The 13,566-nt window shown below is 41.2% G+C and overlaps 1 protein-coding gene across 1 annotated transcript; it reads left to right on the top strand.

Moving 5' to 3' along the window:
* The first annotated feature begins 8,406 nt into the window (after positions 1–8,406).
* LOC115892692 (keratin-associated protein 19-8) lies at positions 8,407–8,598 on the top strand. The gene is given in 1 exon segment (XM_030914269.1): positions 8,407–8,598. A coding segment is annotated over 1 exon segment (192 nt).
* The last annotated feature ends 4,968 nt before the right edge of the window (positions 8,599–13,566 follow it).

The raw sequence follows: 13,566 nt of genomic DNA, 5'->3' as shown, positions 1-13,566 counted from the left end.
TAAAGCCAATTGGGAAACACAGATGGTCACTGCAATTACTCAGTGAATCTAGGATGAGCCATGTGTGACAAATCGTGCTGCCAAGTCCTCTTATGGAGGCGTAGGTGTTGTTTATTTTGAGAACATGTATGTAACGGGCTGTATCTGCTTGGCTATATAAAAAGGTGAGACTTCTTTCTGTCTTCACAATTTCTTAGTGGATCGCCTGTGATGTGCACCACATTCTGGTTCAATGTTTATTCAATAACGAAATTGTTTTCTTCCTCTTCCTTCGTGGGAAGTTTTCTGGGTTTGAGATGTGCTGTTGTCAATTGTATTTCTCTAATAGTGCCTGCCTGGATGTTTCTAGTTGTCCTTCACACTACAGACTTCTATCTTGAGAAGGGGAAGGTGAGGACTTGTGTCTACAATTTCTTCCTCCCACCCTTTGTTTTATACTCCAGTGCATTATACAGAGTGGGTGCTACAGTCGGAATGCTTGTGTCTCCTCCAAATTCCTATGTTGGAATTCTAACCCCTGAGATGGTGGTGGTAGGAGGTGGGGCTTTGGGAAGGTGATTAGGTAGTGAGGACATAGCCTGCCGGAATGGCATTAGTGTCCTCATAAAAGGGAACCCAGAGAGCGAGCTTGCCTCTTCCACCATGAGAGAACACAGGGAGAAACTGCCGTCTACGAACGAGGGAGCAGACCCTCACCAGACACCAAATCTACTGGCATCTTGATCTTAGACTTCCCAGACTCCAGAACTGTGAGAAATAGATTTCTATTGATATAAGCCATCCATTTTACGGTTTTAAAAAAATAGCAGCCTGAACGGACTAAAACAGTAGATTGTCTTTGTTCTTTTTCTTCTTGGAAAGGATTTCATTATACTATATCCTTCTTCTTCCTGGTCGCATTAATCTCTACACACCGGTTTCTTTTTTAATAGAAGAAACTCTATGATCTGTGTCTACCAGACATATATATATATATATTTGATATGGGAGCTGTTTAGTTTGGCTTCTCCCAATGATACATCCTTAGATAAAGATTTGAGTGCAAGTAGTTTATTTGGGAGGGGGAGGGAACAGACGTAGGGGAGTGGGAAAGTGAGAAATGGAGGGAAAGATGGACAGCAAAGGGTGGGCTATTAAGACAGTTCCTGCAGTGGGTGACTGGCACTTAATCTCCCCTGGAAGCTGGAGGAATAGTGGGAAACACAGCATCAGAACTGGCCCACGGAGGGGTTAGGTAGCTGGGTCTTTATTAATTCCCAAGAGTCAGTGATTAAAGGCTGCTGGTGGGAGGGAGGGAGATATTTATTCCCTGGCACTTCCAAATGTTCTCACTTATGAGCAAAGCTGCCTTTAGTGGTTCAGCCAAAAGCCGGCAGGCACAGCGATGTGGATTACATCCGTGGGAGGTGTATTAGTCCATTCTCTGACTGCTATAAAGAACTACCAGGTCATGCCTGTAATCCTAGCACTTTGGGAGGCCGAGGCAGGCAGATCATGAGGTCAGGAGTTTGAGACCAGCCTGGCCAATATGGTGAAACCCCATGCTACTAAAAAAATATATATAAAAATTAGCCAGGCGTGGTGGTGCATGCCTGTAGTCCAGCTACTCTGGAGGCTGAGGCAGGAGAATCGCTTGAGCCCAGGAGGAGGAGGTTGCAATGAGCCGAGATTGCACCACTGCACTCCAGCCGGGATGACAGAGTGAGACTCCATCTTAAAAAACAAAAAAACAAAAAACAGAAAAAGAACTACTAGAGACTGGGTAATTTAAGAAGAAAAGAGGTTTAATTGACTCACAGTGCTGCAGGCTGTACAGGAAGCATGACTGGGAGGCCTCAGGAAACTTACAATCATGGCGGAAAGGTGGAGGGGAAGCAAGCACCTTCTTCACATGGTGGCAAGACAGACAGTGAAGGGGGAGGTGCTACACACTTTTATGCCACCAGATCTTGTAAGAACTCACTCACTATCACGAGAACAGCAAGGGGGAAGTCCACCTCCATGATTCAGTCACCTCCCACCAGGCACTTCATCCAACACGTGGGGATTACAATTCGACATGAGATTTGGGTGGGGACACAGAGCCAAACCGTAACAGAAGGACTGCTGGCATTGAGGGTCTAACCACACAGGCGGGGCCCGGGCAGCATCTGCAGCAGGAGCCTGGGGTAGCATGTGCTCAACTCCGGGATGTGCTGCCAGATCCCCTCCAAGAACTGACTTGTTCCCCAGGCACTGGGAGCATGGTGAGTACACAACCTGCAGCTGTGAGCCCCTTCCAGGATTGGCTCAGCTGCTGAGCTGCTCACCCAAGCTCACACTTCTCCCCACATTTGATGACTGATCAGTATAGGAATATAAAGGCCTGGCTATCTGGCACAGCACTGCAAGGGCCAGTCTAGCTGCAGAGGACCTGAGATGTCAGCCCAGGCTCCCTTCCTTAGGGCGGATCCTAGGGCTCTCCTTCCTAAACATCCCACACTCACAACTCCTTTCCCAAATCGGTTTCCCAGAGAGCCACAGTGCTTTCATGTGGTTGCAGATATTGCCAAGAACGAAAGCACATCGGCTTGATATCCTAGGACTAGTATGCCAGCTAAACAACGATAAAGGAGCTATAAATCCCAGTTTCCACAGAGTAAGTAAGAGTGGGTCTTTGTAAGGGCAATGATTATTTTTAATCATGATTATCTCCATTTTTTCTCAGAAAAAAAATTATCTTCCAATCTGGGTTCTCTTCTTTGTACCCTGTCTGATTCTTGCATTGGATCTCTTTTCCTCATTTCTGATAGCTTATTTTTCTGTCTTTAAAGGCAGTTTTTCTCTCAATCACTCAATCTTTATCAGTTGATTTCTAAGGATATATTTATTTTTCTGTACTGTCTGCCAAAAGCTGGCTGCCTCCTTAAAGAATTTTGGCTTGAGACTGCAGCTCTGGGCCTCACTGGCCTGAATGCTCTGACTCTGTGGTCTTCTTTTTCCAGCTGCATTTGTTTCTCTGATGTGATGGAGGTTCTGCTTGCTGTGGCAGTAGGAGAGGTGTTTGGATTCCCTTGAGTGGGAGGAAGCACTTTCTCCTTGGTGTCCAGGCTGAAGACACACTCCCCTTGGTAGAACATCAGGGCTCCTTACAGGCGATGCCACGAATCAGCTCTCTGGCAGAAGCAGCTCAAGAGTATTACCTTGGGGTCACATAGCATCCAGGATTTGGGCTGTGCTTTTATATCCTAAAACTTAGTATGGCCCATAAATGGAGAGAAACAATAAAAGTGTGTATCAGTGTTTTTATATAAACAAAAAATTTCTGCTTATATATGTTTAAAAATAACCTCCTTACATCACTGACTATAAAGACATGTATATATGTGTATGTATGTGTATATATGTGTGTGTATGTATATATGTACATGTGCATATATGTACATATATGTGTGTATATACATATGTGTGTATATGTGTGTGTATATACATGTGTGTACAGGTGTATATATTGTCAGCTCTGCAAGTATATGTTAGTATGTATATATTTGTGTGTGTACACACATGCATATATCTCGCTAGCTCTGTAAGTCAGCTCAGTTTGGGGGAATGATTTTACTATGAATATCAGATCAGTACTTTCTCAGGTATAATTTATGCCTATTACCAAAACTACACTAGTGCTGCTAAATATACATGTATATTTTGAGACGGAGTTTTGCTCTGTCGCCCAGACTGGAGTGCAGTGGCGTGATCTCAGCTCACTGCAAGCTCCACCTCCCAGGTTCACGCCATTCTTCTGCCTCAGCCTCCCAAGTAGCTGGGACTACAGGCGCCCACCGCCACACCTGGCTAATTTTTTGTATTTTCAGTAGAGACAGAGTTTCACTGTGTTAGCCAGGACGGTCTCGATCTCCTGACTTCGTGATCCACCCACCTCGGCCTCCCAAAGTGCTGGGATTACAGGCGTGAGCCACTGCACCTGGCCAATATATTTTAGAATTTATAATTGTTATGCTGAACAAGGGTAGTTAGAAGACGACTTACATTTTTCTCCCCACAGCTTCCATTAAGAATTATTTTGAAGGCTATTTTTTTCTCTGTCTTTTCAATCACATTTCAGGTGCTATACTATTTCCTTTCTCTTTTAGATTAATAAAACAAAGCAAGCTCTCTGATTATTTTAGTCTCAAGAATGGTTTCGGTTCAAGATTGAAAATGTCCAGATCAGTAATAATCAAACTTCAAAAACTTTCAGAGGCAAAGCTTTCAGGCCCCCGCCAGCCTGTACCAGCCGTGGCTAAGCCCGTCATTAAATATGTTGGAGAGGCTGAGTTAGGAAGGAGAAGTGACTTTTTTTTTTTCTTTCCTATAATCTCATATTAGAAGTGAAGGAAGGAGAAGTGATTTCTTTGGAAAAAGTTTTTTAAGAACCTGGGCACCGTCTAGCTGACTGCCACAGAAAGTGTTTCTTATGCTTTCTCCTGTAATATATTTCTCCTGTACTGAAATATATTACTTTTAACAACTCTTGTGCAAGAAAGAGTTGGGCTTCAACTTTCCTCTGTAAACCTATAAACCAGCAGTGGTGAGAGAGGCAGGGTAGACCTCTCCCTTAAGCATAGGTCTCAGTTCTAGGCTGCTCTGACTCTTCTGGGGTTAAAACAGGGAGTAGGGGAGAGATACATGCCTCTGACAATCTGACCAGAGGGTTGTCTGAATTGTGCATCTTTTGGAGCTGACTCTTGCACTCATGGGCCTCTCATCAGTGCTCCGGTATAACAATCCCTCTAGTGGACTGCTCACATCCTCCCTCACTTTCTGCGTCTCATAGGACCATCCCAATTGCTTTGGCTGAGGTTGCTTCACCCTCTTGACCAGGATCCCTTTTAAATCAGCTCAGTGGCATTCCCACCCCAGATTCCTATCTGGCAGCCAGGAACCATGTGTCTTTGAACAGTCACAGATCGGGGCAAGGTTACTCTGAAACTCAGCCCTGGCTCATTGCCATGGACTGTTCAGCTCTGTCTCTCACCTGTAGTCACTTTCCCAGCCCTGAGTCAGACAGCAGTTGGCTGTGTCTTCCAAATTCAAGGGATACAGTACACTTTCCATGAAAGTTGGCTAGAAAATGCCCAGGTTCTTGAAAACCATTTCCAAAGAAATCTCTTCCCCTTCCTAATGCTTGGCCTCTCCAGCGTATTTCATGATTGGAGATAGGAGCTTAGTGTAACTGGCCAATGGGTTCTTGCCTGCTGCCTAGACAGAGCCAATTTATCAAGATGGGGGAATTGCAATAGAGAATTTAATTATCACAGAGCCAGCTGTACAGGAGACTGAGTTTTATTATTACTCAAATCAGTCTCCCTGAAAATTTGAGGATCGGGGTTTTTAAGGATAATTTGGTGGGTAGGGGATTGGGAAGTCGGGGGTACTGAGTGGCTGGGTCAGGTTGAAATCAGCGGGTTGAAGTGGGTTTTCTTGTTATCTTCTGTTTCTGGGTGGGATTGCAGAACTCGTTGAGCCAGTTTACTTGTCTGGGTGGCATCCCTTGGTGCACCAGAAGGCAAAGTCTGCCAAATATTTCAAGTGCTGATCTTAGGTTTTACGACGCTGATGTTATCCCCAGGAGCAACTCGGGGAGGTTGAGAATCTTGCAGCTGGAGCCTCTGGCTGCATGACTCTGAAGCCACACTTCCTAATCTTTTTTTTTTTTTTTGAGATGGAGTCTCGCTCTGTCGCCCAGGCTGGAGTGCAGTGGTATAATCTTGGCTCACTGCAACTTCCACCTCCTGGGTTCAAGCAACTCTCCTGCCTCAGCCTCCCGAGTAGCTGGTACTACAGGCGCCCACCACCACACCTGGCTAATTTTTATATTTTTAGTAGAGATGGGGTTTCACCATATAGGTCAGGCTGGTCTCAAACTCCTGACCTCAGGTGAGCCACTGCACCTGGCCTCTAATCTTATAGTTCATTTGTTAGTCCTACAAAGACAGACTGGTTCTCATGCAAGAAGGGGCTTTATCTCAGGAAAGGGCTGTTATCATCTTTGTTTTGAAGTTAAATTCCTCCCAAAGTTAGTTTGGCCTACACCCAGCAATGAACAAGGACAGCTTAGAGGTTAAAAGCAAGGAGTCGGTTAGATCAGATCTCTTTCACTGTTATAATTTTCTCAGATCTCTTTCACTGTTATAATTTTCTCAGTTAAAATTATTACAAAGGTGGTTTCAATTAATTGCAGACTGCAGATCTAGGTTTCTACAGCTCCCTTTGCAAGTCCTTCTTAGGTAGATTACCACCTTTCTTTGTAATGTGAGAGCTGTTGTCACTGATAATACAGGTCCTCAGCTAAAACTAAGAGTCCCATTTTACATGTTGTTTTGCTTTAATATTTATCTCTTGGTGAATACATATACTTTTAACTCTAAGACAAGAAGGAGTTGGGCTTCAGCTTTCCACTTCAAAACTTTTGAACCTATCTTTGTTCTCCCCTCTCAGTTTTATGTCTCTTGAACAATCAGTGCAACAAGCATCTCGATTGTAATCACATTGATAATAAGTGGGTGTGACGTTCAGTTTTCACTTGCTAATTTTAGTCCTTTGAGTTCTGGCCCAAAGGAAAGGAACAGACCAATCAGCATATAGATCAAAAATCAGAATGAGAAAGCTCACCAGCCCAGAAAGCAAAGAAAAGTTTTCATTTTTCTGTTGTGATAATACAGTATTTCTTGCTTTTGCCTTTGTTGTTCAACATCTATAAAATGTGATGATGAAAAGAAAGAGGTGAAAGTGAATGATTTAGGTTCTAGTCTGGGTTTTGTCACTCACTGGGTGATCTGACCAGTCTTCTCCAATGCTGTTTCATCATCTGTAAAATAAGAGGTTACACCAGTTCCAATATTATATTATTCTACCTGAAGTGATTATTAATAGTATATAGAATAATTCTACTGCTTATGTGTTTGAAATTGTTTTTAATACCAATGGTTAAGTAGTAATGATTCTGAGCCTCATCATGAACACTTCAGTGGGCTTCATTCTTCAAAAAGAAAATGTCACATTTAAGTATTTTTAATTTTACGTATTTCTGTAAATTACAGTTTAATTAAGGTTTCCTTAGAGAACAGAAGACGGAATCCCAGAATTTGGAAAACAACTTTTTAAAACCTCTTTCCTGATCGTGTTAGGAATTCAGTAAGGCAGAGAGGGCTGCCTGCCCACCTGTGGCTGTGGAGTCAGATGCATAGAGCCAATACTCAGATGTTAATCTCTTTAGAAGATTATTATTCTTATTTTTTATTTTTAGTTTTTTAGATGGAGTTTCACTCTTGTTGCCCAGGCTGGAGTGCAATGGCACGATCTCAGCTCACTGCAACCTCTGCCTCCTGGTTTCAAGTGATTTTCCTGCCTCAGCCTCCCGAGTACCTGGGATTACAGTCATGTGCCACCACACCTGGCTAATTTTGTGTTTTTAGTAGAGATGAGGTTTCTCCCTGTTGGTCAGGCTGGTCTGGAACTCCCAACCTCAGGTGATCTGCCCGCCTTGGCCTCCCAAAATACTGAGATTACAAGCATAAGCCACCTCACCTGGCCTTAAAAGTTTAATAAAAAAGAAGAAGATTACAAAGATGAAGAATATGGTATTACTTTGCAAAAATCACACCCACAGCTCTTGCCCCCTAGTAGTATTTCCTAAATGAACATTGAATAATGGAAAAAAATCTTGCAGTAAGAGCGAAGAGCCATCAAAAGTTTCCTAAACAACATTGACTAAAAGGGTAGTAATGTGTAAGGAAACAAAATTTTGCCATGTGGGTTTTTTTCTCTCTCCTAAAAAAATAAATGTGATCCTATTGTGCTGTCGGCTATGTTTTGCTGGATTTATACAGCAAGTGTACCTCTTCTATTACTTCAGTAACTTAAATAACAAAGATGAAGGGGCAAAACTCATGGGATTGGGAAGGGCAGTTCTTATTTACAGTTGTATCCCTAGCTCTGAACATAGTGCCTGGGATGCATTAGTTGGGCATTAAATATTTGTGAAAGGAATACATTAAGAATCAGATACTGGGAAGGGGCTGTAATGAAAGAACAATTTTAGGTGACAAAATTGAAGCTGATTGCTGCTCTTATGTCTGATTATAGAGCTTTAACTATGATGGTCAAAGCAGGAGGGCTTTGAAGACAGCATAACCGTCCTGTGGAATCCAAACTGCACAGAAATCAAATGGAAACATATTTACTTAGTGTCAGGAATTGTTCTACAGTTTTAAGGTGAATGAGATTTTTTTCATGCAATTGAATCTATGCCATGAGAAGTCTACCCTACCCATCACTGAGGATGCACAAAAGTCCCAGGGAAGCTGATGATAGTTGTACTCAGGAAACTTGCCCTTGACCTCCAAATACATCTACAGTTGCTGAACCATGAGCTACTACAGCAGCTATTATGGAGGCCTGGGCTGTGGTTCTGGAGGCTTTGGTGGCTGGGTGTATGGCTATGGCTGTGGTTGTGGCAGCTTTCGCAGGCTAGGCTATGGCTGTGGCTATGGAGGCTGTGGATACAGCTGCTGCCGACCATGATACTATGGAGGATACGGATTCTCTAGCTTCTACTGAAGAGTGAACTCATTCTTTGGATCACCAGAATCTGTGTATCATCCTGACTTAATTCTCCTTTCAGGTCTTTTTACCCCCTCTGTCAACTGCACAGCCACTTTCTTGATAAACCAGACAAAGCAGCAAAGGGTGCCTTGTGAACTCTTCAAAGTGAAGACTCAATTCTGGCAACAAACACAACAGAAACAGTGGCAGCAGCAAGGGGAACTCTTCCTTTAGAATGACCTAGAATCCCACCTTTCAAGCTGTGAATCCCTCTCTTCCCTTATTAATATATCAACATGGCACCAACTCTTCTATTTCAATAAACTAATTTTAATAGTAGAGCAAATTTGGTTGAAAATTTTTTTTCTATTTTATTTTGGTAAGAACACTTAACATGAGATCTACCCTCCTAACAACTTTTTGAGTCAACCATACATGATTGCTGACTACAGGTACTATACTGTATAGTTGATCTCTAGAGTCCATTGACCTTGCCTGACTGAAATTTCATGCCTTTTTGTCAGTAACTCCCCATTTCCCCCTTCCCCCAGCTCCTGGTAACTGCCATTCTACGCTTGGATTCTACAAATTTGACTTTTGGATGCCTTATGTGAAGTGGAATTGGGCAGTATTTGTCTTTCTGTGGCTGGCATATCTCACTTGGTTTCATTTCTATTGATTCATTTCACAGAACCAGACCCCAGCTTCCAGGGTCTGTGTGTGTGCATTCACCATTGTATATTCTGTGGTCATGACAATACCTGGCACACAGAAGGCAGTCAAGAAAATTTGTGGATTAAGAAACTTGCTTATCGGTGTTATAATATAAAATCATTTCTAATCTGTCCAGTGGTTTGGGGATAATGGTGTTCTTTTACAGCTCTCCACCCTCTTCTCACCCCATTTCCTCTTATACACAAACATACTCACAAATTCTGGTCAAACATCTCTCACCCTACATGGAATTTATTTTTGTCCCAGCAGCTGACAAAAAAGCTCGACAGTAGCACTCTATATGTACAACCTTACAGGGTCAGGGAGAATGCCTTGCATTTTGTCAAGAAACATGTATGAAAAATTATTTGCTTTCAAGGCAAGCTACAGATATTTGCCACATAACTAGAAAATGTGCACATTTGGACTTCACCATAAACAACCTAATATCTATCAACATTATAATGGAAAAATAAATTGCAGTATATTCTTACAATGGAATATTACACAGCAATGACAATGGCCAAACTAGAGCTATAGGCGACAACCTGGCTGAACCTCACAATCATAATGTGGAGAGAAAGAACCCAGGCATAATAGAATAAATACAGTATGAGCTCATTTATTTAAGTTTTTAGACAAGAAAAATGAGATTACAGGCTTAGAAGTCAGGATAGTCGTTACCTTTGGGAAGATAGCATTCATGGGAAAACACGAGGGGGGCTTCTGAGGTGCAGGCAATGTTCCGTGTTTTGATCTGGCAGTGGTTACATGGAGGTTCTTTCTAAGTCATTAAATTTATGCTGTGTGTATTTTTCAGCATGTTTGTTATATTTTGATATAAAATAGTCTAAAAATTAATAATATTCCATGATTTGAAAAGTGCCTTCTAGGAGCAGATAATTCAGATGGTTCAAAATTTTTTGAGGACCTACTTTGTATTACATGCTGGCTACACATATGGAAATTTCAGATGAATAATCCATCACTTTTGATGTCAAGAAACTCAAAATATAGCAGCCCATAATAGAGACATAGGTGGGGAAGGGAGGTCTGAGAAGTGGGTGGTGAGTTTCTATTCCAAAATTTAGGAGAAGATTAGGAAAGTTTCTCCTAATGCGTCTAAGCCTCAACTTCAGGATATACACATGGTATTAGTATCGTTAGTCACAAATCTAATCACATTTGAAAGAATAAGACCTAAAGAAAGTTAAACAGTAACCACAGAGAAAATCAAGTAAAAAACATGAATTAAGAAACTTGCTCACATATGGGTTTCTCTCTTTAGCTTAAATAGGAAGTGCATTTTGCTCAATGGACATGGAGTATATTTACTGAGTGTGCTGTGGGTGATTCGAGTAGGAGATATGTATGATTAACAGAGAAAACAAGTCTAGCTCAATATCGACAAAACTTCAAAGGGAATTTTGATGCCTAAAAATTGTTCTAAATGATTTTTGAAAATTACATAATAGGCTAAATTATTCTTTGGAATATCGTGAGAAAATTTGTTATGCTGATAGGAAAGATGCAAATCTATTAACAAAAATGGTGTTTGCCATTCCTTTAATTAATTTATCTACTCCATTAAAATGGTTTGGATAAGTAAAGATACACAGTTAATAATATCCTTTGTGTTTCTCAAGGATATTTTAGTTAGGCAACAGTATTCATGATTTTATATAAAGCCTTCAGCATTTCAATAGTGTTGCCTGATGTGTTTGGGATAGCAGATCGGAGATTTAACAAGATTGATATTGATATCAAACATTCCTCATGCTAATGAATATGTCTGAAAAATGTATATGGATAAACAATGACTTGAGAACTAGGAGTTACTCATGAGGGTGATAAACATAGTGATCAGCACAAATCTTGACCAAGCAGTTGCTTTTATAACCCCATTGGCAGCTAGTATCTTCTATTTGACAGAAATAATATACCACACATGAACCTCTCAGTAAATTCAACTTTCCCCAAATGCCTGCTGAGATTTATCTTGCACAGAATGGATTAAACTTTCAAGGCTTAGAGGAAAAATGTACATTTATCCCCAACTCACTAGCTAAATAGAATGCCAAGCTCACGTCTTACGTGAAAGGAAGCCTTTAAGAACCATTCGGATGACCCAGAGAGAGATGACATTGTCTACCTCCCATGACGCCGGGACTGGAGGCTTTAAAAAACACCTGTTTGTGCTGGAACCTAATTAGCGCTAATCCTATGTGGCAAAATAAGCCGGGGTCTGATAAGGTTCAGAACATTTTTTAGGAATAATTTTTCAGTGTTACTTAAAATTAGTATTTTTTTATTTTTTATTTTTTATTTTATTTTCTGAGACAGGTCTTACTCTGTCACCCAGGCTGGAGTGTAGCAGCATGATCTCGGCTCACTGCAACCTCCGCTTCCTGGGCTCAAGTGATTCTCATGCCTCAGCCTCCCGAGTAGCTGGGGAGCATGCACCACCATGCCGGCCTAATTTTTGTATTTTTGGTATTTTTGGTGGAGACAGGGTTTCACCATGTTGCCTAGACTCGTCTTGAACCTCTGAGCTCAAGCAATTCACCTGCCTCAGCCTCTCAAAGTGCTGGGATTACAGGTGTGAGCCACTGTACCCAGCCACAATTAGTATTTTTTTTTTTTTTTTTTTTTTGAGACAGAGTCTCGCTCTGTTACTCAGGCTGGAGTGCAGCGGCATGATCTCGGCTCACTGCAAGCTCTGCCTTCTGGGTTCATGCCATTCTCCTGCCTCAGCCTCCCGAGTAGCTGGGACTACAGGCGCCCGCCACCACGCCCGGCTAATTTTTCGTATTTTTAGTAGAGATGGGGTTTCACCGTGTTAGCCAGGATGGTCTTTATCTCCTGATCTCGTGATCCGCCCACCTCAGCCTCCCAAAGTGTTGGGATTACAGGTGTGAGCCACCACGCCCGGCCCAAAAAGTATTTTTAAAATTAAACTTTGGGTGACTACTATCTGGAAGGTGCTTGTAAGTAGTAAAACAAAACAAAACAAAACAAAATCTCTGTGCATTTTGTAAATTCCTCTAATTTATTGGCTATTTTCTTATCTATTATTAGTTGACTATAAATGATAAATATTCATAATAAAGAAGTAAGTTTTGCTAGTTCCTCTATAATGTCTAATTTGTGTTGTAGGTAATTTGAAACAGTTGAATCCCAATTGACTTCAGATCAAGAAATATTTGTATTTATGATTTGGAATAATGTTTTGGTGTTAGGATAATACAGACTATACTGCAGTAACAAGTACACCCTCAAATCTCAGGCTTAATCCAATAAAGTTATTTATGACTCTTGTCTAAGTCTTACTCAGTGAGTCAGTTCTCCTTGGAGCTCTCCTATAGTGACTCAGGGATCTGGGCTGCTATGTTTTGTAGCTCTGCTATCTCATTGTTCCAGCCACACTAAAGGGAGAGAAGAAAACATAGAGAAAACATACCTGCCTTTGACTGCTTTGGATGAGATGAAACACGTTAGTTCTGCCCCTGTTCCCAGTGGCAAGTATTCAACCTTTTGTCTCTGTGTGCGCCGAAAAGGGAGAATGGGTGGTCTTTCCACAGTTACTTTTCTCAGCCAGAACTGGATTCTTTTGCATGTCTTAGGGACCCCTTGCTCCATTTCTCCTTTAAATTTATTGTAGCTCAAACATACATATGATGGAGATGTGGAAAGATCAGGGGTAAATTTTCCACACTTGATAGAAAGTTTTTCTAGGCTGATGATACCTTTTGTGTCACTCTAAAATGGTACAAGCTGCCTTATTGGAACTCCAAGTCTTAAATAAATGTCTAAATTCATGTATCTATGTACTTTCATATCATTATATATTGAATCAACAAAATATTTCAATTTTAAATCTTATAAACATAACAAAGAGATGTGTTTATTTTCAAAATCTTAGGTTTTAAAAATAAATCTAGAGAGAGACCACTGAATCCCTCATTAAATGGATGAATTTCTTCAGGAGTAACCTTGCCAAATGGTTTAGGGTACCTAAGGGTAGGAACTCAAGCTTACCTGATAATTATTAATTTATTTGTTCAGTCTTCATCTAGGGTCTTCCTGTGTCTCAGCAATTATGATAAAAACATTCAAAGATGTATAATAGCTCAAAATCTCTTTTGTCCTTACTCCCATTTCTATCTATGTAACTACGTTTGTACCATCTTCTTTCTCCACCTAGCCTTAACCATCTGCACCAAGAAAAAATAATCCGATTTACATAACAGCATTTTGACAGATTAGGCC

This window comes from Rhinopithecus roxellana, chromosome 13 (genome assembly GCF_007565055.1).
Source record: "Rhinopithecus roxellana isolate Shanxi Qingling chromosome 13, ASM756505v1, whole genome shotgun sequence".
NCBI lineage: Eukaryota > Metazoa > Chordata > Mammalia > Primates > Cercopithecidae > Rhinopithecus > Rhinopithecus roxellana.
This window is presented reverse-complemented; position numbering and strand designations above follow the sequence as displayed.